At 35.0% G+C, this 27,334-nt stretch overlaps 1 protein-coding gene across 7 annotated transcripts in view; it reads right to left on the reverse strand.

The window, feature by feature from the left end:
* The window catches only part of PAN3 (poly(A) specific ribonuclease subunit PAN3), a 135,569-nt gene that overhangs the window by 104,569 nt on the left and 3,666 nt on the right, over window positions 1-27,334 (reverse strand). For all 7 annotated transcript variants that reach the window (XR_015553481.1, XM_014791238.2, XM_087436246.1 and 4 more), the window contains exons 2-4: window positions 7,630-7,751; window positions 6,757-6,823; window positions 4,585-4,655 (exon numbers count right to left, since the gene is read on the reverse strand). Coding sequence is in view for 6 of the 7 variants with exons in the window: in XM_014791238.2 (XP_014646724.2) it covers window positions 4,585-4,655; window positions 6,757-6,823; window positions 7,630-7,751 (260 nt within the window). In the remaining variant the exon portion in view is untranslated. The remainder of the gene's footprint in view (window positions 1-4,584; window positions 4,656-6,756; window positions 6,824-7,629; window positions 7,752-27,334) is intronic.

The following is a 27,334-nucleotide window of genomic DNA, read 5'->3' on the forward strand; positions in this document are numbered from 1 at the left end:
TCTTTTATTTTTCCTGAGATCAATACTTGGTTTGATGTTCCAAAAGGGGCCTAACCATCAGAAGGATTAAGGAAGGATTACATTCCAGATTGTCTATGCCATAATCCTATTAATTTCTCCAAATTTACTTTAGTTTTCTCCACAAAAGGACTCTACCATAAATACTCTCTAATTTCTTTGTTATTCCCTATTTTGTTCCCCGGAGTAGAAATAATGTAAAAGTTCTTTTCAAAGATGTTAGAACAGAAATGCTACAAAAAAAATTCAAATGTCAAATTAATCAGAAAACATACAATATATATCTCATCAGTAAATTTTGTAGTAGAGATGGTAGAAAGAAGGATGAATGTTCTTAAAATAGAGAACAGTGGGAAGGAGGTTCCACACTGAGATCAAACAGGGAAGGAAGCAGAGAAAGTACTGCTAGTGAACTTTTACCTCAAGCAGAATAATCCAGAACTGGGCCTCCACCACCTATATCTCCTCACAAATAAGCTATCAGCAGATAAGCCAGCCTTTTTTGATCCCACTTCCCTCATCCTAACAAAGAGCTTTAAAATCCAGAAAAGAATAAATAAATATCATACTTCAGAAATCTTTATCCCCTAAGTCCATAGTATTATACTGGTAATTAAAGCCTAAAAAATTTACAATTTTTTCTAACAATGAAAATCTGTTATCCCACTGCTAGAAATAAAATGCAAATGCCCAAGTAAAGCTGCATATTGATTGAAACACTATACTAAAGTACAACTAAAACAAGAAATGTAAATGACAGGCACCAGAGCCTTTTTTGCTTTCATGTGGAGAGGAGGGAAAGCTAACTAGGAAAACAATTAGATGACTAAAAAAGGGGGCAAAGAAGGGCCAAGATATAAAAGGAGAAGCCAAGAATGCCAGACACAAATTTTGAAAGCTTCTCACTTTGCCTAAGATTTGCCTCAATCATCTGTGGTTGCCCTGCATAAAAACTCATAGCTTAGCAAGAATAGTTAGCAAGATATCACAGTACTGAATCACTTCATTTATGAATATCTATATTTCAACAACTAACTTTGTTATAAAGATACTTTGTTCCCAAGGGATTTAAGGAAAATTTTACTGCTGTCTAGATCACATTTGTCATTCACAGTGACTCTCAAATCTTTTTCTGTCATACCAGTTCTCAACTTTATCTTTCTTGCTGTTAAGGTTTCCTCATGTATTAATCTCTAATATATTAATTCCCATTTTCAACAAAACTCCATCTCCAGTGTTTTGGATGGCTTAACTCTCCCACAGAGTATATAGCCATAATTCAATTTCTTCCACCACCATCCGTGGCCAACAATTATACATATTTTCAAATAATGGTTACTTTTTCTATCTATAAAATTGTGTATTCCTAATATGGAAAATAAAGAAAAAAATCAGTGCTTCTCAAACATCAATTGTGAAAGATCACTTTTTAAAAATTTTCCAGTACATAATGGTCCTATACTTTTATAAAATGAAAATAAATTACTAGAAAAATGATCACATATTTGGATGCTGCAGTATTATCAAATTGTTATAAAAGTTTCTAAACATTTATTTTCAATGTTTTAACTTATCTCCCTACAGATGGGTTAACAAACAATTCATGGACTAGCACTGGTCCCTTGACACACTATGAGTGGTAGTGCTCTAAGGCGTACATTCTCAGTATACAACTCTTCAGAAAGTTTTTCACATATCTAACAACAATAATCAACCCAGACGAATGGCTATGAACCTCTTTGTACTGTTTTTCACATCCCACATTTTACTTCAATAAGTCCCAATAGATACAAGGACCTTAGCCATACTTTTTTAGCTTATCTATGACAGAAAGAAGAGAATTAAAAAATTTACTGAAGATCCTAACCCTCTACTTGTAATCAAGCAACACTTTCTGCTTAAGTATCTTTGCTTCTCCATATTCAAAAATCCCAACTCAAAACATCTTTTCTCCATTTATTTTTCTGGATCTAGAGAATTCTCTGCTACTTAGCAATCATCAGACATTTAAATTAGCACTAATTAATATGCTGCTGTGTAAATGTTCTATAGGAAGTTCATGTACTGCCTCTACAATTAGATTTGAGGGAAGCAGGAAAACTATCAGTCCATTCTTTTTTAATTTTCCACATAGTACATACTAAGACTGCCTACAGTATAAATACCTGACTGATCTGATCCCAATAATTCACATACCTGACAGGCAAAAAGCAGCATTCCTGGCCCAGGGATTGGTCCAACTGAGATTTTCAGAAAATGATTTATCTAACTAGCTGTGAAATAGTAGTAAGTAGGGCCTAACTACCTGTTCTCTATTATCATTATGAAATAAAATGTCACTGAGTAACCATGATAGCCTGCTTAGATCAACCTAGAATTATAATTAAATATTTGCATAAAGTTGAGTTACTTCCACTAAAACTACATCATTAAACAGACATTATGAATTACTACAACAAAAAAATAGACAAAGTGTCCACATACCTTTAATTCATAATGTGTAGCATGCAATACACTCATGCTAAGAGTATTTCTAATACGAAGAGATTTTAAACCTTCTCAACTCAACCAGTAACAATTTTAAAATATATGCAACCTATACCCACATAGATTGCTAATCATATAGCCCACTAGTGGAAAAAAAATCTCTATGTCCCTACATATTATTTTAAATGTAAGTGGTAAGAAAATATGGTCCTTCAAAGATATGCTACGTGAACCCCGAATTTCTAAGAGACTGACACATAGGTCCTTTCAGTTTAGACAGACACTGAGTTTTAAAGATGAAAGATAATATGGCAATTATTCAGGCCATGCTCATCATTTCACAGATGAGAAGATTACAGCCTAGAAAGTTGGCCCAAGGTCACAAAGGTAGACAAGTACCTCAAAAATTGCAGCAGAGTACTCATTCCACTATTATCAGCTTCCATTAGGATATATTCTAATATTTTTCCAAATACTGAGGTCACATTTGTAGTAATATTTCTTTTTATTATTTTCTTTTACTAAAATTTTAAAAGAGTGGGCACTATATCTTCTTTTTTCCACGCTCCAGGGATTTTTACTATTTTCTCAAAAACAAATATCCATGGCTCTAAATTATATATTTCAACTTTAAAATGCAGTCCACCAAACTCTCATATTAGGGATACTTTCAAGTATTTATTTGCCATTCTAGTTTTACTTTCAACTCATACATCAGAAATGCTACTTATCACAGTTAACTGATTATTATTTTAAAGATGTAAAAAGCCATTAGAGGGCCCCTAAGACTACTTAAGGGCTTTTTATTTTCCCCCTACACTAAATAGCTCCAGATAACTTGATTTCTAGGTTGTATCTGCTTTTCAGCATTTTACTGTTTCCCTCCATATTGACAGGCTTTGTCTATTGTCAGTTCTCAATATGGCTTGTGTCCAATTCTATTAAATTTCTAATATATGGATTTAGAAACCACATATTGTAATTTATGAGAATAGTATGTAAACCAAGAGTAAATGTGTTCTCATTGAGAGCCTATAAAGAAGTCTATAAAATCAAACTCATAAATTTTAGCCTATCAATTCCTGTTGCTTAAAAGCGTCTTCTAGTTAATTACTTCCTTGTTCTCATCTATGTTTCAAAATGGAGATATAAGTACATGAGGTGGTGGTATAATTTATACCTGACCCCATAAATTTTTTTGTCCCGAAAACATCTACTCTCCTTGAATTTCATTTTATACTACTCTCGACCAGATACTTCCTAAAAGCATCTTAAGCTTATATCAGTTTTCTAAAATTAATATTCTTTTCTTTCGGGTCTTTCTTCCATTACTTAGGGAACTGAATTAGTTACAACTTTACAGTAATTTCCACCAAGATTTACAACCTCCTGAACATCTTTAGCTGCTACTGAACCTAACCAAAAATACTACCTTCTCTAGATTATTATTACTATTAAGATAATGATTCTCATTAAGACTCAAAGGCATCAAACTATAAGAAAGTTTTCATTTCTACTTGTCACAGAATCAGTCCCTATAAAATACTTCAAAATCTATGCATGGTCTATCAACCTCAATTCCATAAAAAATTGATTAAATTTCTAATAAGAAGAGATTTTAAACTGTTTTTATATACAGTGAGGCCAATTATGAAAAGTTGATGATTTTAAGTTTGCCTTGTAATGAGAAGTTTAAATTTGGGGAGAAATCTTTGAAATTTAGACACAGTAGTCAGAAAATAAAAAATGATTAATATGCCTACAATGGGTCACATTAATAGCAACTACAACATTGAATTAGATGTTATCTTAAAAACAGAATACATTAAGATAAAGAAAATGAGCAAGAATAAGCAGGATTTCATCCCTTCACATAAAATGTCTCTATTCCATGCACAGAGATCAAATAAAATTCTAGATAATATATAACAAGGAAAAGGGTAAACAAAAGGCAAGAAAAACATTATTGTCCATAAAAACCCCTCCTTCTACCTAAGAGAATATTGACCATTATGTAGGTAACGCCAATATCACCTCTACATTCCACTTAGTTTCACGTTAAGTTTCAATTTCACCTACCTTTCTTCTCTGAGAGATGTTGAGGGCACCAAAGTCATTAAACAAAGATGAAGCAGGTGAAGTTAGAGGATCTGGAAGGTAAGTTACGTAAGTTTCCACACAGACAATTCAGGTAACCCACAAATCTAATAAATGTTTAACATGACAATGCTTATAATAGTAATAAAAATCATATACCAAAATAATAGTCAAACTCAATGCCTCACATATGGTAGATGTTCAAATATTTACTGAGTGAATGAAACACAAATTGGAGAATACTTCATTCAGCCAATACTCAGTACACATTTATTCAGAAGCTATATGGATTTGGATGCATCTGTTTGTTTAGAACCCAAAGAAAAATCAAATAGAGAACAAAGGAAAGATGACTCCTAACCATGTTATTAGGAATCTGTTCATAAAGGAAGTAAGTCTACCGTAGTAAACGTTTGTGTTCTTGAGACTAACTCATGAGAAAAATAAAAAGGAGGGGTGGAGAGAAGGGTAGTCAACCACACTATGAGTGATCAGACTTGGATTTTAACCCTTAAGCAAGGCCTTAAAACCATCAACTCTCAAAATATTCCATATTTTTAAGTTTATCACCAGATATTTGATATTATTACTAAAAAGGTAAGTTTTTTAAGATGGAAATATTAAGTGTTTCAAAACAAAGATGAATTTCAAAGATTTTATGGGTTCAAACTTCTATTACTTGGGCCAGCCCCGTGGCTTAGCGGTTAAGTGCGTGTGCTCTGCTGCTGCCGGCCCGGGTTCGGATCCCGGGCGCGCACTGACACACCACTTCTCTGGCCATGCTGAGGCCGCGTCCCACATACAGGGACTAGAAGAATGTGCAGCTATGACATACAACTATCTACTGGGGCTTTGGGGGGAAAAAATAAATAAATAAAATCTTTAAAAAAAAAAAAACAAAGTTCTATTACTCTGTGGCCAGAAGTTATAAACAAAAGTATATCTCTAAATTCTTTCTCACCTAACAAATCAGACGAGTTTCTCAAAAGGCATGCATGATATACATCGAAATATTTTATCTTCAATTCTAAGCTTTAGTTAATCTTATGTTTCTCATTAAATTACCTGTGAAATCTTAAAAAATATGGTAAATGTACTCATTTAAAGGAAACTTAAATCTCTTCATAATGCAGTACATATAGATTGCTGCCTAATTTCTCTGGCTTCTTCTGCCTGGATTTTGATAATCTAGTCCTTCATTAGAATTAACATTAATTTAATATAACTAATAATGCAAAGAGAAAGAAGCTAATAAAATAGCAAGACATAAGATATTTTTATGTCCTTTATAAATTCAAGGCATTTAAAAATAGGTAATATTATTCATCCTTTATGCTACCCTTCGATAGCATTTAAAAGTCAGTATATAAACTCTATGGGAATGTTAAAAATATTATAATGCCACAAATTAGTTTCTAATAATTTTATTCAATATTAAAATGTTGCTATTTTTTTCTACAGCAAAAAAAACAAAGGTTGAAATTTCCAAATAGTGATAGAGATTTGATGCATACACACATACATACATAAAATGTCTATAACAGGAAATAATCAACATGCAAATTATTTTTCTCATCATTATTAATAATTAACATTTTACTGATGCACAGTATTAACACTCAATTGTCACATATTTTTTAAAAACCATTCTTGAACATTTATTTTAAAAATAGGATATAGAAAGATATCTGGAAATTCTGTATCAAAAGCCTTAAAAATGTTTATAATTTTTGAAACAATAACTCCATGTCTAAGAATGTTTTCAAAAGAAATAACGCAAAATATGAACACAGACTTATACACACAGTTCAATATTGGAGTATAATAGTTTTTATTTAAAAAAGAATAGAAACAAAAATAGTTAAGTAAATTATGAAAATAAATGGAATTCAATTTATAATGATCAAGAAACTCATAATTTAAAACTATATTTAATGCAATCTTAATTATTATTATGTATATACTTATTATTATGTATTATGTATGTGTGTGTATATAATCAAAATCTTAGTTATCTCTGAGTGTGAAGATAATAGATTATTTTTATTTTCTTCTTTATACATATCTATAATTTTCAAAATTTCTACAATGGATGTATTGTTTTTAGAGTCAAAAATATATATATATAAAAGAGAAAAAGGGACCAGGTCTTACCATGGCCTGCATATGGCTTGGCACTGTCATTTAGAAGGCTTGGGGAGCTGCTACTATTAGTCATTCTCTGAAAATTAAAATATATATACACATAATATCACTAAGAAATACACAATTAAGAATATTCAACGGATTAAGTTAAGACTGACCTTCTTTGCTTTTTCCCCTCCAATCCATCTTTCACATTACTGACAGTCCAATCTTCCTATAAATGTTGCTACTTGAATTACAATAATCTATGCAAAAACTGCCAAATACTCTAACACATCAAATGAAAATTTTACTCACTAGCCAGGTATTTAAAACCAAACTTGCAGACCTATTTTGAATTGCACCTCTATAACTTATTAGCCTGGGCAAAACACATAACTAAGTTTCCTTGTCCACGAATATAAATTCCAATATCCATCCAAGAGGATGTGAAGTGACTATATATAGTCAATAAATGTTCTCTAATAACCTCTCCCAATCCATATTATCTTTTATACACCTTATAGATTCTATAAAATTAGGCTATTCTCTGTTCTCTCAACACGTCCCATGCTTTCTTAACACACTCCATAGTCTCTATGGTCTCTCCATCATGAAAGGCCTTTATGTCATACCTACAAAACACAAAGAGGAGTGAAACTAGTCTCTTTCTATCTATCCTCTACAAACTCCACTGTCATCCAACTCCCCAACCCCACCCTTCAAGCCTCCCTCTGACTCCAATTCTATAGGAGATGGCTCACCTATATCCCACCTACCTCATCACCTCCTAAAATCCCACCACCTGCTCAACAAATTTAGGAATAAATGAAGACTCTAGTTGTTTCCCACCCCTGGAATAAATTTACTGTTTAGTGCTATATAAATTCATACTAACGATACCTGCATTAAGGGATACTTTGTTTCTACTGGGCTTCCAAATCCATTTACTCCAATAAAGCTGGTGCTGAAATAGGAATCTGTGAGACTTGTATCAGTTAAAGCACCTCCATCTATTCCAGGAACTGAAAGAGAAGGAAAATTCAAGTAGTTAAATTATTTAAAAGCACAAAACACTGAGGTAGTTTCTGTGTTCCTAAATAAGTTTTAAAGTCTCGAATCTCTGTCACACTTATTTTTATTTACATGTTGAAAACAAAAGGCAAGACCAAATAAAACTGGTTCAGCTCTAAAAATCTGTTGAACAATGCTCAAGTTGACTGATTTTTTTTCCACACAGATAGTAATTTATTTTACATTAGTTACCTAAGAGCCACCAAGGACAACATGAAGAAACAAACCACACTTGCATTTCCAGTTGTCTCACCAAGTTTTCTTTCTTTAACTTTGCAAAAGGACAGTAGAATATAAACCACAGCAATTTCTCCTATGAATCTTTATATGGTAAACAGAGGCAAGTTTCTCAGGACTGTTTCTCATAACACATGAAACAGACCAGCAGTCTCATATTAACTCATAATTCCGTAAAAATAATTCTGTACAGGTAGCAATGGGATAGAGTTCAGGAATACAGACAAGCTATCTGTTGATTTTAGGGTAGGATAATACAGAATGACTGTAACTAGGAGGACAATCCATCATATATCAACAAAGTAATGGACAGTATGTTTTAGATGCTACTTCCTGCTAAGTAATTAGAATGCTGCTATTTTCTAAGCTGCTAGTTAAGTACAAAGCCTTATGCTTTACAAATCAGCTAAAGCTGTAAGTAGGATTGCCCTCTTCCAAGCAGAGCCTCTGAGAACCACTGAAACCACTCCCAACCCCAACTAAAAAGTAAACTAAAAAAATGCTGACAGTTAGATGTAGGGTGCTATGATCTGAATGTTTATATTCCCCTAAAATTCATATGTTGAAATACTAATCCCCAAAGATGATGGGATTAGGAGGTGGGGCCTCTCAGGTACTTAGGCCATGAGAGTGGAGCTCTCATGAATGAGACTAGTGTTCCTTATTAAAGAGGCCCTACAGAGATCCCTAGCCCCTGCCACCATGTGAGGACACAGCAAGAAAGTGCCTATCTATGAACCAGGAAGTAGGTCCTCACCAATCACCACACGAAATCTGCCAGTGCCATGATCTTGGACTTCCCAACCTCCAGAAGTGTGAGAAATAAATTTCTGTTGTTTATAAGCCACCCAGTCTATCGTATTTTGTTATAGCAACACAAACGGACTAAGACATAGGAATTCCTTGGAAAGCAATCTGAGGTAATTTTTATTCTCTATTTTTAAAATTTAATTCTCAAAATATCCACAATTAAATGTATTACTTTAATAATTACAAAAAAGATTATTTTTAATGGTTCATATCTTCTAAATTAGTGACTACAATTTCAGATGTGGCTGAAGAAAATAGTCAAAAACACCTAAAGATTTATATGTTAAGATGCTCATCATTATGTTCATTTATACACAAATATTAAAAGTCTTAATAACAAAAAATTAGAAACAATGTGCAATGCCCAACAAAAGAAGAATGATTATGTAAATTCTAACATATCCACTGAAAGAATATTATGAAATAATTAAAAACCATGGTAATTAATGTCTGAGATTTATTTCATACTCTAACAAATCAAAAACAAAAATTGGGAGAAGAGACAAAATAACTGGCAAAATGTTGATTATTGTTGAAGCTGAATGACAGGGGATTATTATACTCTCTTCTCTACTTTTATTAACGTTTAAAACTTTTCATAATAAAAGGTAGAAAATGAGGATAATAAAGACTAAATGACGGGCCGGCCCTGTGGCTTAGCGGTTAAGTGCGCGCGCTCCGCTACTGGTGGCCCGGGTTCGGATCCCAGGCACGCACCAACGCACCGCTTCTCCGGCCACGCTGAGGCCGCGTCCCACATACAGCAACTAGAAGGATGTGCAGCTATGACATACAACTATCTACTGGGGCTTTGGGGGAAAAAAGTAAGTAAATTAAAAAAAAAAAAAAAAAAAAAGACTAAATGATGGTATGTTTCATAACTATTCATAATGTGAAGTGAAAAGGGAATGTGTGTGCTTACACATAATGTGCCACGTAACGATGTTTTGGTCAATGACAAACCCTGTATACAGCAGTTGGTGGTCCCATAAGATTAGTACCATATAGCCTAGGTGTGTAGTAGGCCACACCATCTAGGTTTGGGTTAGTCCTGTAAAGGAGGAAGAAATTTTCCTCTACCCTTCCAGGTTCTTCTGGCTGGTCTAAGAATTAAATTGACATGAGACAAACAGGAGAAAAACAAAAGTTTAATAACTGTATACACGGGAGAAACCCAGGAAAACTAAATAACTCACCAAAATGGCCAAAGCCCTCACCTTAAATACCACCCTGAGCTAAATCAAAAGAAGGTGCTGGGAGTGGGGAGAGTCAGGGATTTCAAAGGGAAGGATGGCAATTTACAGGCAGGTGACAAAGAGTAAACGTCTGGAAAACAAGTGTTTGGCCACACAGAAACAGAAGAACACAGAGGGGACCCAAACAAACAGGCTTTTCTAGGTTCCTCTGTCTACCACCTAGTTCATGTTATGCTAAGGTGATAACTCACTTCCTGAGACAGGTTTTTTAATCTGAATTCTTTTAGACAGTTAAGGGGGAGGTAACAAGAAAAACTTTCTGAATCTTTTATTTCTTAAAAATAATGAGCCTAAAATAATCCTCATGTTAAAGAGACACATTTTGGGGTGGCAAATTTTGTTCCCCTTCAATACATGTTCTCACAATGATGAAACTGCCAAATGATGCATTTCTCAAACGTATCCCTGTTGTTAAGTTATGCGTGGCTGTACACACACAAACTATAAGACTGAATAAATATAGCAAAATGTTAATCTCGTGTTATCGGTTGATTGAATGGGAGAGGTTAGTCTTTTCTCTTACGACTTTTCTATTATGTAGTTATTTTCATAATAATGATGATGATGACAGAGAAATCCATACGGGGAGAAGTTTCTCCTTCGGTTCCACCAAAACCTTTATGATATCTACTCTCTATCTTTTCCTAGTACAATAAAATGGTTTTCGAAAATAGAGTACAAGTCCAGAGTAAAGTTATTTTTTAACATAGCTTTTTTATTTCAAATCTTTTTTTAAATTTTAAATCCAATTTTCTCTTTTCTTCATATTTTATACAAGCTAATACAATAGAACTATTATTGAACATGCCAGAATTCAAATATCTATGGTCAATGTCTTATCCTGATTTTAAGGAAGATCCACTGGACTATAAATAAGCACCTAAGCATAACAAAATATTTGTAAAATAAATGAACATTAAACTGCCGTCAGAGAACAATAAAACAATCTTAAAACTTCCCATTCTTTAATAATACTTTATCATTAAGAAATAGAATTTGTCCTAAGATATTACCAAATTTCTAGCAGTGATTTCCTTTAGCATGCACAACTTTGACAGAAGAAACTTTATGCTCCCTAACAGAGGAACACCTGACCAGGATTAACAAAAAAAAGGGGTGGGGGGACCGGCCCCGTGGCGTAGCGGTTAAGTGCACACGCTCCACTGCTGGTGGCCTAGGTTCAATCCCCGGCATGCACCGATGCACCGCTTGTCAGGTCATGCTGTGGCAGCGTCCCATATAAAGTGGAGGAAGATGGGCACAGATTTTAGTCCAGGGCCAATCTTCCTCAGCAAAAAGAGGAGGATTGGCATGGATGTTAGGTCAGGGCTGATCTTCCTCACAAAAAAAAAAAAGGGGGGGGGGGAGATGGCGGAGGGCTGAATATGGCCAGTAATTGAGGGTTAATTTATTTTTTTAAACAGTCTACACAAAGACCCGCAACTATAAAACAACTAGAAGAGAACACAGGGAAGAAGCTCCTTGACACTGGTCTTAGCAACAGTTTTTTGGATATGATACCAAAAGTACAAGCAAAAAAGCAAAAACAAACAAGTGGGGCTACATCAAACTAAAAGCATCTGCACAGCAAAGGAAAAAATCAGCACAGTAAAAAGGCAACATATGAAACAGTAGAAAATATCTGCAGACCATCTACCTGATATGGGGTTAATATCCAAAATATATAAGGAACTCACAAGCATAAAACTCAATAGCATAAAAAAAAAATCTGATTAAAAAATAGGCAAAGGACTTGAATAGACATTTTTCCGAAGAAGACATACAAATGGCCAACAGGTACATGAAAAGATGCTCAACATCACAAATCATCAGAGAAATGCCAATCAAAACCACAATGAGATATCACCTCATACTTGTTATTATAATGGCTATTATCAAAAAGAAAGACAAGTGTTGGCAAGGCCATGGAGAAAAGGGAACTGTTGTGCACTGTCAGTGGGAATGTAAACTGGTGTAGTCACTACGGAAAACAGTATGGAGGTCCCTCAAAATATTAAAAATAGAACTACCATATAATCCAGCTATCCTACTTCTGGGTATATATCCAAAAGAAATGAAATTACTATCTTGAAGAGGTATCTGCACCCCCATGTTCACTGCAGCATTATTCATAATAGCCAAGACATAGAAACAACCTAAAGGTCTACTGATAGATGACTGGATAAAGAAAATGGGATACATACACACAATGGAATATTATCTAGCCATAAAAAAGAAGGAAATCCTTTCATTTTGTGACCACATAGATGGACCCTGAGGGCATTATGTTAAGTGAAATACGTCACTTATATTCTCACTTATATGTGGAATCTAAAAAAGCCAAACTCAAAGAAATAGAGTAGAACAGTCGTTGCCAAGGATTAGGGGGTGGCAGAAATGGGGAGACGTTGGTCAAGGTACAAACTTCCAGTTCTAAGATGAATAAGTTCTGGGCTCTAACGTACAGCATAGTGACTATAATTAACAATACTGTATTATATACTTGAAAGTTGTTAAGAGAGATCTTAAAAGTTATCATCACACAAAAAAATTATGTGAGGGGATGGAGGTGTTAACTAACCCTACTGTGGTAATCATTTTGCAATACATATGTATATCAAATCATCACATTATACACCTTGAGCTTACATATTTTAAATGTCAATAATATCTCAATAAAGCTGAGAGAAGAAAAAAAACTTTCCACACACATACTTAGACTTGAGTTTTCTTGTTTTGGAAAACTACAGTTTTGGAAGGAAGAAAATGGGAATGGATACTTCAAGAGTAGTCAGGAAAATTACTAACCTATGATATGTTATTCCATTCTACATAGGTCAGGAAGATATTAATTTTTTTAAGTTACTAAGAACAAACACACGTCCTACTTACCTCATGGGATGTTCAAAGAGAAAAGGCATATAGAGTACTTTTAAGTTTAAATTACATAAGCATGTTAGAGACCTTAATTACCAAGACTAGTTAATCAAAAACTTTTTACTCCTTCAACCCCTTACTTTTGCAATCCACTTTAAGTAAACTTTACACCATCTCTATAGAATAACTTGCAATCCACTGTAAGGCATACTATTTCTATGAAAGCTCTATTACCATCTCTATTATTATAACTATTATATCTCTATGGAATAATAATCAATTGAACAATCACTGTGTAGATATGAATCTCAACTAGTCTGAATGACAACTGTGGCGAGGTTGCTACTCCTTTTATTTTGCCGTTAAGCAAACTGTGATTCAGAAAGATTAGACAGCTTGCCCAGAGTCACAAAGCTAGTAAGTGATAGAACTGGGATATAAAAGCAATCTTTCTATTGCACTAAACTGCCTTTCAACTTTTAAGAGAGGGAATTATAAATCAAAAGATGAAATTTCAAGCTTTCAGTTTTAAAATGATCATGAGACACTCAAACTTTGAACCAAAAGATCTTACAGTACCTACAGAATTACAACTTCTACATCTGTTAGCAGTTACCCTGCAACTATTAACATTTAAATGTGCACGATAATAATCTACTGAAAAAAAAAACAACCCAACCTCACAGCTTAACTAATAAATAAATGTTCTCCTTCATCCTCAGTCTTGTCCCCTCTTGATGAACTCAGTTTCATTTTCCAAAAACACCGCAACAGATCAATGTTACCCAAAGGGAATTGTGAAGTCAAGTAAATTTGGGAAATGCTAAAAAAACAAAAGTAAACCCATTTCTTTACTGCACAACTTCTCAGAGCCTGCATATACAATGTGAACTGTGACAATTCAAAAAGGAGATAAGAGTACTTCCCAAGTTTACTTGACTAGGGAACTCTTTCTACACGGAACAACTTGAGGGACCAGAGTTCCATAGAACACACTTTACAAAAAGTGGCCAGCTGAAAATACTGAGTGGTTTTCCTCTGCCAAGAAGGACCTCACAGACAAGATGCTGGTGATGCTTATCTCGGAGGATGAAATCCAAACTTCTTAGCCTAACATTAAAAAGCCCTCAACAATCTGTTCTCAACCTATCATTCTTATATTTCCTAAAAGTGCTAGGTTTGAGTCTCAGTTCTGCCACTTACTAGCCACAAAGTCTTGAGCAAAATGGCTATAAAGTGGAGATTATACCATCACTTATAAAATGAGAATCATAGCATCTACCCTGAAAACTTCAACGAAAAGTTACAAAAAACAATGAAACAAATTCTTAAAAGTTCTTTTAAAAATCTTGATGGTTACATAACTCTATAGATTTACTAAAAATAATTGAATTGTATAGTTACAAAGGGTGAATTTTATAGTATATAAATTGTATTATAATAAAGCTGTCTTTTAAAAATCAGCGGAGAAAAAAGGGATTGTTCAATAAATGGACTTAAGACAACTAGATATCCAACAGGGAAGAAATTAAATACTTTACAAAGACATTTCCAAAAGATCTAAGATTAGAGGATAACATTATAAAAGTATACATCTATTATAAATTTCACATTTCTGTACTTAATCACAACATCATTGAACTCTCTCTTCCAGTCAAAATGACATACTCACAGCATGACATACTCACAGCATTTTCAAAGTCTACACTTTACAATATGGAGTACCATCAATTCTTACACACATACACCCCTAGCTCTATGTTCTTCAAGACCTAGATATGATGGTAAAGAAAAAAATACTTGGAATTAGACGTTGAGTTCTAATCCTACTTTTGCCATGTAGTAGTTGTATTACCAAGAGCAAACAACCCTCTAAGTTTCATCTCTTCATCTGAAAAAGAAGGCAATACCATCTTACTCACAGGGTTGTGGTAGGGACTCAAGAGAAGTAACCTATGCAAAATGCCTAGCATCCTGTCTCATTGGTAATCATAAATGTTATTTTCCTCTTCTCCCTCCTCTAGAATGTATTCCCTAATTACTCCAAGCTGTTAAAACCTCTACCTTTTAAGATACTGTTTATATCACTCATTTGACTTATATATATATATACAGATACATATGTATCTGTACTCTCTACCCATCTAAATTATCTGTAAACTGAGATTTAGGACTACTCCTTATATATTTTTAGTATTGTGGTATTCCCTAATCTATTCCCAAACCTATAATCTACATTTGTATAAACACTTATTTACAATTAAACCCTTTTTGAAAGTAGGTATTTTAAAAAGTTGATAAAAGATAAAATAGATTTTCACATTCTTTATAAAACACTCCATGCAAATGGTATTACTGTCTCCATTTTTCTGATGAGGAAACTGAGCCTCAGAGATGCTAGATAACAGTGGAGTGGATGCAAGACCAAGAAACAGGGGGGTCCTCCACCCACTCAGCAGACACTAGCACCATCCTTTTCTCTATTAGATTGTGGAATGAGCACAGACTTTAAGCAAATACAATTGCCCATGAGGTCTGCTTCAGCCAGCTGCCAACTATTGACTGCTGACAGTATATTTAATCTAAACCTCAGTTTCCTCCTCTGTAAAACAGAAATGATAACATCTACTTTCAAGGGTTATTGTGAGAATAATTCAGTATACTGTCATGCTCGGATGATATTAGGTGCTTAATGGTTACTTTCTGTGGTTATCATTTGTATCCATCTATAAATTTATTTGTAAAAGTTAGCTTGCTCTTTCTGACGAAACACTATTATGTTTTTTGTATAGAATGCATTAGAGGAAATTTTTCATGTAGTTTTTAAAATTTTAACATAGATGACAAAAAGGTAGCTTGGAACATTTTACACATCTGTTACAAAACCCACAGGAGTCATCTGGAAGAAAACACTCAAATCCAAAGCATGTGGCTGGGCAGGACATATTGGTGTGTTTGAAGGGCTGGACTTCCCTCAAAAGCTCACAAGCTAAGAAACAAGTCCAAGGGAACTATGAAAAAACAGTAATTAATGACTACAAACACTGTACTTCCAGTCCTTGTGATAAAGTTTCTGTGCAGAACCATAAAGAGATCAATTCCACATTTTAAATTCTCTACCTAACTCTGAAGCATCATTAACCAACATTGGTGATAATCAGGGAGTAGCAGAGAGCACCAATTATAAGTCAAATGTATTAGGCATTTTATGTGCATTATCTCATTTTTTTACCCACTCAACAACTGTTATAAGCCAAACTGTATCCTCCCAAAATTCATGTGTTGATGTCCTAACCCTCAGTACTTCAGCATATGATCTTATCTGGGTATAGAGTCAGTGCAATCTAATTAGCTAAGATGAGGTCATTAGGGTGAGCCTTAATCCAACATGACTTATGACCTTATAAAACTGGGAAATTTGGACATAGACACACACATAGGGAGAACGCCTTGTGAAGACGAAAGCAGAGATCAGGGTGATGCTTCTACAAGCCAAGGGATGCCAAAAATTGCAGGCAAACCATCAGAAGCTAGGTGAGAGGCATGGAACAGATTATTTCTCACAGCCTTTAGAAGAAAGCAACCCACCCAAAACCCTTGATCTCAGACTTCTAGGCTCCAGAACTGCGAGACAATACATTTGTTGTTTAAGCAAAAAAAAAAAGCCACATACTAAAAATAAAAGATTAAATAGGGATTATTAAACCAAAAACATAGGCTAAGGAAAAGTATCTCAGTTGAACATTAAGCTCAGAAGTCTCTAAATAGCCAAGACAAAAAAGAATATGTAAGTTAAAAAATACTCACCTGGTAAAATAACAAATACCAATTTTTTAGAGCAAAAACAATTCCTAGTACTAAACTCTTCAGAGAAATTATTACAAGAATTTTTATAGATGAAGCACTGAATATCATGCATCTTCAATACAGTTGAAAGGAAAATTTCCAGAAACACTTTTTATATTAATTCTCAACAGAAGTAGAAAACATAATACTAAACGACAACCTAATTGAGGTAATTCCACACAGAGCTAACAATGTGGTTCAAGTACTCAATACCAGCTGCCATGTATTGTATTACATGCCAAGTATCAACAGTCGTTTAAGATACATATCATTATTGTCCATTTTGGTAGCAGTGCCAGAGATGAGATATGAAAACAGAAGTCTTATTTCAAAGGCTCCAAAAATTACTACAATACATTCCTTTCAGTCATTGCTGAACTCCAGACTCACATTTATAACTGCCTATTATTAAATGTCTCTAACTAGATGTGTGACAAGTACTTTTAAACTAAAAACTCATTTATCTTTAGTCCTTCTCTCTCTCATCTAACCCCCCAAGTAGTTGGTTCACCAAATCTCTCTCAAATGTGCCCTCTATATCTCATTTCCACTTGCCTAAATCAAGTCATTAGCATTTCTGCCTTCAACTATTATAAGATGACTCCAAATCTCCATCCTTAGAAGCCAAAAAAACTACTACGGTTATCTTTTTAAGACACAGATCTTATCACTTCACTTAGCACAGCCTTGAAAGGCCTTCACAATATAGCCACACAATTTATCACCTGGTACCACTCTCCATAACGTAGCCTATTCTGCACCACATCAGATAACTACTGAACAAAATCACGCACGATGCTTTCTCTCAAAAACCTCTGTGTCCTTTTTCTCATCTGCCTAGGATGCCCTTCTTTTCTACCACATATGCTACATACAACTTCCAAAAAATAGTTCAAATATTGCCTCTTCATGAAACCTTCCAAAATATCCCTGAACAGAGTTTGTTATACATTTTATATCTATAGCATATCATACTACGCCAAAATTTATACACTTCAAAATCCTTTACTAGGGCATGCATTCATAAATAGCCAGAACCACGCATCTTTGTATTCCCTAATACCTGTATGATATCTGGCACAGAAGTGTTCAATAAATGTTTGATAATTATATTAAGCTCTCTAGTCAGTGCCCATAGTGTACACTATGTCATTTACTAAAGACTAAGTCATCTGCATAACATATCAGACCTCCAGAGAGACAAGATGACATTGTTTTAAAAACTGCAAGGTCTGTCTGGCAAACCGGCCCTTATGGAAGTCGTCATACCTTTGCACCAAGAAAGTCACAGCAATGCCTACAGCAAGACCAAAAAAAATCCTGAAACAGCAACTTTAGATAGACCAAGTGGCTTAACAAGTACCCAGCTGAGATCCTACTACTAACACCGGAGTATCTACAGTACACTGTTTTGACCTGAAAATTTTTTAAGATATACATTATTACTCAGTCTCCTCAATCAGAAAGGAACTGCAGTGCAGCAAGAGTCTGGTAAACACCTGATTCTGAGGAGCACTACAATACTATAGGTGTTCCAAGGTGAACTGGCTACAAACTTGACCATAAACAACTAAATAAATTGGGCTCTCGGGTGAAGCTATTTAATATTTAGTACTGTCCATCTGATTACTTACCGAAAAATGTCTTCCAATAAAAGACAGTTTTAGTTTGGGATCTGTGCTAAGATAATTGCTTTTTTTACACAATCAAAAACTGCAAATAAAGCAATCAATGTTTTGAAAAGTCTTCCACTGTTCTTAATTGTTTTCTCAATAAAGTGACTCGGAATTTAATAACGGAGAGAGAAAATCTGATTCTAAAACCAGCTTACTCCTTGTGCAAAATATCAGTTTAAGATCATCCAAACCCATGGTTTATTGAGAACTGAGAAGGAGTAAAGTCGTTTGCTTTTTTTAATAGCACCTGGCATCTTTTAACATACCATAAAATTACTGGGGTCATGTTTATAAATATTGTCTACCTACTCATTAAAATGTAAGATCCACAAAGGAAGGGATCTTTTATTTATTTGGCTCAACTGCATCCCAAGAATCTAAAATAGTACCCGACACAGAGTAAGTGCTCAATAAATGTTTGTTAATTAATTAAAGGAATGAATGAATCTCCACTTTTAGCCCAAATTATACTAAATTGAAAGCTCACCATAGTCTTAAGTTTTTCAAACACATTACTTGTATGCATGAAACCTTTTTATAATATATATCAGAGGAATCTGCTAAAATTTTTACTTTAAAAGCTCCCTTGAGGGGTCGGCCCCGTGGCGCAGCGGTTAAGTATGCGCGCTCAGCTGCTGGCGGCCTGAGTTCAGATCCCGGGTGCGCACCGATGCACCGCTTGTCGGGCCACGCTGTGGCAGCGTCCCACATAAAGTGGAGGAAGATGGGCACCGATGTTAGCTCAGGGCCAGTCTTCCTCAGCAAAAAGAAGAGGATTGGCATGGATGTTAGCTCAGGGCTGATCTTCCTCACAAAAAAAATAATTGAAAAAAAATAAGAGTGATGATTATAGCTAAATAAACATTTTCAAAAAAAAAAAAGCTCCCTTGATAATTTTTCCAAGCCTTGGGAGTAGGAAGAAGAGTTCCTGTGCCATCTTTGTCAAGACGACTCTTCCTCAGAGATAGCTGACATATTGCTATAAAGTCTAAGAACCATAAAATGTCACTTACAGAATTTAAAAGGCCCCATTCTATTTTGTCTTTCTTCACCCCTGACCTCATCCTTTCAATCAAGTATACAGTCAGATTCAGGAACAGCAATATTAAGAGACAGAATAAGTTTAGGAACAGATGAGCAAAATAAGCAAGTTAAACCAACAAGAAATAACAAGTGTTGGAGAGGATGTGGAGAAAAGGGAACCCTCGTACACTGTTGGTGGGAATGTAAATTGGTGCAGCCACCATGGAAAACAGTATGGAGATTTTTCAAAAAATTAAGAATAGAACTACCATATGATCCAGTTATTTCAAATCAAGGTATTTATCCGAAGATAATGAAAACACTAATTTGAAAAGACATATACACACCTATTACGTACCCCTAGGTTCACTGCATCATTCTTCACAATAGCTAACATACGGAAACAACCAAAGTGTCCAGTGATGGATGAATGGATAAAGAAGATGTAGTATATATTTACAATGGAATACCACTCAGCTATAAAAAAAGAATGAAATCTTGCCATTTATAGCAATATAGATGGACCTTGATGGTACTATGCTAAGTGAAATAAGTCAGACAGAGAAAGACGAATACCTTTTAATTTCACTCATATGTGGAATCTAAAACAAAAACAAACTCATAGATACTGAGAACAAACTGGCGGTTACCAGAGGGGAAGGGTGTTCTGGGGTAAGTGAAATGGTGAAGAGAGTCAATTGTATGGTGATGGATGGTAACTAGACTTTTGGTGGTGATCACTTTGTAGTGTATAAAGATGTTGAATTATAATGTTGTATACCTGAAGCTTACGTAATGTTATATACCAATTTTGCCTCAATTTAAAAAAAAAAAGAGTTAAACCAAATGACATATAAAGTCCTTTCCAACGTTTCCAGATCTATCATGCTCTACCTAATACTTATGAAAGCACCATAATGTATCTATACTATCAAGAATGTAGATAAACAATGAAAGACTATTAAATAACAATACTAGTCTTTTATTAAATACACCAATGAAATTCCCCAGGGACTAATTACAAGTATTGACTTATTAAGTTGCAAAAGATGTGATCTACATAACTATCTCTAGATATGTGAGCCATTGGGGAAAAAATCTTGCTGCGGCAGATCTGATATGAATGACTATTTCAAATATGTTATTTTCAGCTAATGGTGTATAAAATTCATAGTTTTTTATTGAGATATAATTGACATACAACATTGTATTAGTTTTAGCTGTACAATATAATGATTTGATATACGTATACACTGTGAAATGATTACCACAATAAGTATAGTTAACAGGCATCACCAAACATAGTTATAATTTTTTTTCCTTATAAGACCTTTTAGGATCTACTCTCTTATCAACTTCCAAATATACAATACAGTATTGTTAACTATAGCTACCCTGCTATACATTACATCCCCAGGACTGATTTATCTTATAACAGGAAGTCTGTACCTTCTGACCACCTTCACCTATTTCGCCCATGCCTCACCCTCATTCCCACCTCCCCCATCTCTGGCAATGACAATATGTTCTCTGTATCTACAAGTTCCGGTTTTTTTTAGATTCCACACACAACTGAGATCATATGGTATTTGTCTACATAGTTTTTTTAAATGTACCAAGTTTGAACCAAACTACTGAAGATTCTGTATGTTCCTTAACATGTGTATATTATATTTTGTGTAAATTTATGTGTGTATATATAATATACATAACACATTAAGATGTAACAGTTTAGTGCCATCATTTGTAATAGTAAAAGACTACAAACAATCTAAATAACCTTTAAAAGAATACAATCATACAATGGAATATTATGCAGCCATTAAAAAGACTAAGGTAGATTTCTGCATGTAGATGTGGAACAAACTGCAATTCAGTGAGAAAAGGCAAAATGCATTAGGCTTCCATGTGTGTGTACACGTTATGTGTGTCATTATGTGCTAGAGATAGGTAAATATAAACATATGAATGATTGTATAGGCAAAGAATATTTCTGAATGGATACATAATAAATTGGAAAGAGTGACTAACTTTTTTTTTTTTTGGTGAGGAAGATTAGGAAGATTGGCCCTGAGCTAACATCTGTTGCCAATCTTCCTCTTTTTGCTGAGGAAGATTGACTCTGAGCTAACATCTGTGCCCATCTTTCTCTATTTTGTATGTGGGATGCCGCCACAGCATGGCTTGATGAGCAGTGGATAGGTCAGCACCCCGGATTCGAACCTGTGAACCTCGGGCTGCCAAAGCAGAACATGCAGACTTAACCACTACACCACTGGGCCAGCCTCAAGAGTGACTATCTTTTGGAGAGGGATCAGGGAACCAAAGAAGGAGGGAGACCATTTTTCACTATGTACCCTTTCATGCTATTTAAATTTTTAACCTGTGCATGTATTACATTTTTAATTCCAAAAAACAAGACATTGGTCCTATTTTGCGAAGCTGGAATTTTTAATATTAAAAATATAATTTAAAACTAGCTTCAGAAAAATAGGACACCAGTATCTTTATTTTTTAAATAAAAAGTAAGAGATATACCAAAAGAGACATCAAAAAAGGGAGAGCTTTTTTATGGAAGAGGACTGTTATCGATACACGAATTAACTCAGGCAAGATCAGCAAGATCAACAGCCTCTTCCCTATACGAAGTTAATCTGCTGGGTGATCAGTGTTGTTTTTTTTTTTTTTTAAATTAATTAATTAATTTTTTTTTTGAGGAAGATTGGCCCTACGCTAACATCTGTTGCCAATCTTCCTCTTTTTTCTTTTTTCTCCCCAAAGCCCCAGAACATAGTTGTGTATAACAGTTGTAGAGCTGTAGCTCTTTTATGTGAGACACTGCCTCAGCATGGCTTGATGAGTGGTGAGTAGGTCCGTGCCCAGGATCCAAACCGGCAAACCCCAGGCTGCCAAAGCAGAACTCACAAACTTAACTGCTACACCACCAGGCTGGATCGGATCAGTGTTTTTAAAAGTTACTGGTGGGGGAAAGTTATTTTGTAAGAGAGAGCACTAAAATCAAAATTTCAGGACCCCCAGCCCAGTAGTAATTCCTATATACTGAAAGTAGCCTCAAATACTGTATGTATTGATTTGTTAACAACTATATGACAAGTCATAAAACAAATATTTTATCATATTCCATTTGTATAATGTTTGCTCACTAAACTACTTTATAAACAGGATATAAAGTAAGTTAATATGGAAAAACAAATGTGAGAAATACTGCTACAAAACTCGAGTGTGTGTGTGTGTGCACACACGCACTATGGACTTAACTATTTCCCCCTAAAATTCATATATTGAAGCCCTAACCCCCAATGTGACGTATTTGGAGAAAAGGCCTTTAGGAGGTAATTAAGGTTACACACACAAAAACTATTAATAATGATTAATCTTGGACAATAAGATGAGGAGATTGGTTTACTTTGACTTTATACACTGCTGTTCCAACGGAAATTTTTACAAGAAAAGTTTTTGACTTTTACAACTTAAAAACTAAATTAAATAAATAAAAACCAACCCTTAAATAAATAGATAAGTAAAAAACAAATATTCAAATCTGTAAATAAATGCTCCTTAAAATTCTAGCACAAATTTTTAAAATATCATGTCTAGGTACTGTAAATGTTCACAGCTTTGTACACAAAAGTAGACATGCCTACACAAAAGCAAACAAAAAATGCTGCTCCAAAATAAAGATGGATATAAATTTTCCAAGTTAAAAAAAAAATTCAGCAATAAAATCAAGCTAACTCTTGATATACACAACAATTTGGCTGAATCTTGACAGAATTACGCTGAGTGAAAAAAAAAGCTAATCCCAAAAGGTTACACACTATATAATTCCACTCATAGAACATTCTTAAAATGATAAAATTATAGAAATGGAGAGCAAATTAGTGGTTGCCAATGGTTGGGAGGGAGAGCAGGTTACAAAAGGGCAACTTGAGGGTGACAGAACTATTCTGTTCTGACTGTGTTGGCAGGGACACAAACATACACATAATAAAATTCCATAAAACTAAATACACACACGGGCTCAAGTAAGGCTTGGGAAATCTGAATAAGTGGATTGTATCAATCAATACTGATTGTGATATTGCACTATAGTTATGAAAGATGTTACCACTGGGGGAAACTGAGTGATGGGACAACCAGTGCCCTATTATTTCTTAAAACTGCATGTGACTCTACAATTATCTCAAAATAGAAACAATTAAAAAAGAAAAATTCTATCAAAGGGCAAAAATAGGAAGATATTTTGTTTTGTTTCGGCAATCATTTATCTTCTTACAGGGTCATTTCAAATGCAATTGCATGGAAAGAAGTGCTTTACTTGCTAACTGAGTCTTACCTAGACTTATGTTAGTATACTCAGCCCTCCGTATTTTTGGGTTCTGCATCCATGGATCCAACCACAAGCGGGTGGAAAGGCCTACGATAGTTGCATCTGTACTGAACACATACAGACCTTTTTTTCTTGTCATTATTCCCTAAACAATACAGTATAACAACTATTTACCTAACATTTACATTGTATTTTGTATTACAAGTAATCTAGAGATGATTAAAGTATATGGGAGGATGTGCGTAGGTTTCATGCAAATACTATGCTATTTCATATAAGAGACTTGAGCATTCGAGGATTTTGGTATCTGTGGGGGCCCTGGAACCAATCCTTCGGTGGACACCCAGGAACGACTGTACATCCCTCTTTGAGTGTTCCTCATAAAACTCTGAGTTTTCTTCATAAAACTTATCAAGACCTAATATTATCTTATACACGTGTCTGTATTCCCCACTAGAATGTCAACTCCACTAGGGCAGAATTTTGTTTTGTTCAATGTTGTATTCCTATCACCTAGATCAAAGCTTGCCACCTTGCAGGCACAATATTAAATGAGTGAAATGAATGCTATTATATATAAAGTCTTTGTTTTCCACTTTGTGTGTCGTCCAATAAAAATGTTGAAACCTATACCAGCTATCCTAATGGCAAATTCCCAGTACTCACTTTCCCGTCAGCTGATACAGGTTTGTAGGATGAAAAGTGTAATCCTGACTTAAACAAAAACAGTTTTGCCACACACATTATACATTCTAAAGTTACTATATAAACTTGAAGTTATCCACTGCTCTCTTCCATTTGGACAGACAACCAAATTAAATAATCTGTAGTTATTTTACTGGTCTTGAAAGCATACTCTCAAAAACTGGGGGAGGAGGGGCTGGCCCAGTGGCATAGTGGTTAAGTTTGCGTGCTCTGCTTCGGCGGCCCAGGGTTTGCTGGTTCAGATCCTGGGCATGGACCTATGCACTGCTCACCAAGGCATGCTCTGGGGGTGTCCCATATACAAAACAGAGGAAGACTGGCACAGATGTTAGCTCAGGGCGAATCTTCCTCAGCAGAAAGAGGAGGACTGGCAACGGATGTTAGCTCAGGGTCAATCTTCCTCACAAAAAAAAAAAAAAATTGAGAGAGGAAAGGGAATGTACAGGTTAATTATAGACTTATTAGTAACAATATTCAGTAACAACAGCAACTAAGACTGAAACCTCACCAAGTGCCAGGCAATGCACTGATAGTGCCACACACAATCCAATCACAACTCTGAAGTAGGTACTATTATTTATTTATTTTTTTTATATAATTTTTATTTATTTATTTATTTTCTTCCCAAAGCCCCAGTAGATAGTTGTATGTCATAGCTGCACATCCTTCTAGTTGCTGTATGTGGGACGTGGCCTCAGCATGGCTGGAGAAGCTGTGCTTCAGTGAGCGCCAGGGATCCGAACCCGAGCCACCAGCAGCGGAGCTCGAGCACTTAACCGCTAAGCCACGGGGCCGGCCCCAAGTAGGTACTATTATTACTTCCATTTTTAAAATGAGAAACACTGAGGCTTAAAGTTTAAAAATTTGCCCGAGATCACAAAGTAGTTAAGCAAGAGAGCCAGGATTCCATCTTAGATATGTCTTATGCCAAAGCCTCCACTACTAAATTAGTAGAACTAAAAATAAGTCTATTTCAGTAAAATAAAGAAATCTACTGGGTTTCAAATAAAATAATGTACATAAAGTTCAAATATTGATATAGTAAATAGTTTAGCTGCTAAAAATTGAGCATTTTGAAGACTAAAAGCCTAGCTAGTTGAAAATATTATAATTGAGGGGCCGGCCCGGTGGCGCAAGCGGTTAAGTGCACGCGCTCCACTGAGGCTGCCCGGGGTTCACCAGTTCAGATCTCGGGTGCACACCTACGCGCTGCTTGTAGAGCCATGCTGTGGCGGCGTCCCATATAAAGCAGAGGAAGATGGGCACGGATGTTAGCTCAGGGCCAGTCTTCCTCAGAAAAAAGAGGAGGATTGGCATCAGATGTTAGCTCAGGGCTGATCTTCCTCACACACACACACACAAAAAGAAAATATTATAATTACATCATTAAAATGTCAATACTCGATCTTTTAGTTGAACTCAAATTAAACTACACTTAAGCTTTAGAAGATCCCAAGTCCAGCAAAAATATGAAACGTCAAAAACTTAAATGCTTTTTTTAAAAAAATAAATTGTTGGGGGGCTAGCCCAGTGGTGCAAGCAGTTAAGTGTGCACGCTCCGCTTTGGTGGCCCGGGGTTCGCAGGTTCGGATCCCGGGCACACACCAACACACTGCTTGTCAAGCCATGCTGCAGCAGCGTCCCATATAAAGTAGAGGAAGATGGGCATGGATGTTAGCTCAGGGCCAATCTTCCTCAGCAAAAAAAAAAAAAAAAAAAAGAGGAGGATTGGCATCGGATGTTAGCTCAGGGCTGTTCTTCCTCACAAAAAATAAATACATAAATAAACTGTTATTTCCCAAACAGCAATCTTGAATGCCAGAACATGTTTACTACCACACTGCCAGATAGAAAAGCTGGAGAAAGAAAATGTAATACTCCGTATACATAAAAAGTAAGAAACAAATGAAAGTAGGGTTCCTTTACAAGATGGAAACATCACTGCAACTCAAGTGTACTAACAAGAAAAAGCCTTTGTGCTTCAGTTTTCCAATGCTTGTAAAATAAGGATAAAATTTTCTCTTTTATTTACCTCTAAAGTTTTAACACAATCTGAAACATCAACAAAACAATTCTGCAAATATAAAGTATACTAAAGTAAGGGTCAAAAACTGAAATACCTAGAGAAGCCAGGCATATAAAAGTCACCCAGTCAGGGAGTGAGGCAAAACAGAGAGTCTTGCCCCATCAACAGTCCTAATTCCAATACAGGTAGGAGTTGTCCTTCAAAGGAAACCAGAAATCTGTATTTCTATGTTAAATCTGATTTCTTTAATGTTGTCAATTAATTCAATTACAATCCACATACACGCAAATTAAAAACACAAAATTATACCATAAATTTTAGCCGCTAAAATTATAAGACAGCTAATACCAAGTGTTGGAGAGGATGGGGAGCAAGTGGAACTCACATACACTGCTAGGGGAATGTAAATGTGGTACAATCACTTAAGAAAACTGTTTGACATCATCTACTAAAGCTAAACAAATGCATACCCTATTATGACCCAGCAATTTCATTCCTAGGTTATCCAACAGAAATGCTTAGACTTGTTCACCAAAAAAAAATGTTCAAGAATGTTCAAAACAGTGCTCTTTTTAATGGACAAAAATTGGAAACATTCCATTCATATAATGTAACACTATACGGAAGTGAGACTACAGAGGCTGTTCCTACATAACATGAATGGACCTCACAAATATGCTAAAGAAAGAACAGTACATACAATGATTCCATTCCTATAAATTTCAAA

The sequence above is a fragment of the Ceratotherium simum genome, chromosome 10, assembly GCF_057802395.1.
Source record: "Ceratotherium simum simum isolate JZ-2026a chromosome 10, ASM5780239v1, whole genome shotgun sequence".
Classification (NCBI taxonomy): domain Eukaryota; kingdom Metazoa; phylum Chordata; class Mammalia; order Perissodactyla; family Rhinocerotidae; genus Ceratotherium; species Ceratotherium simum.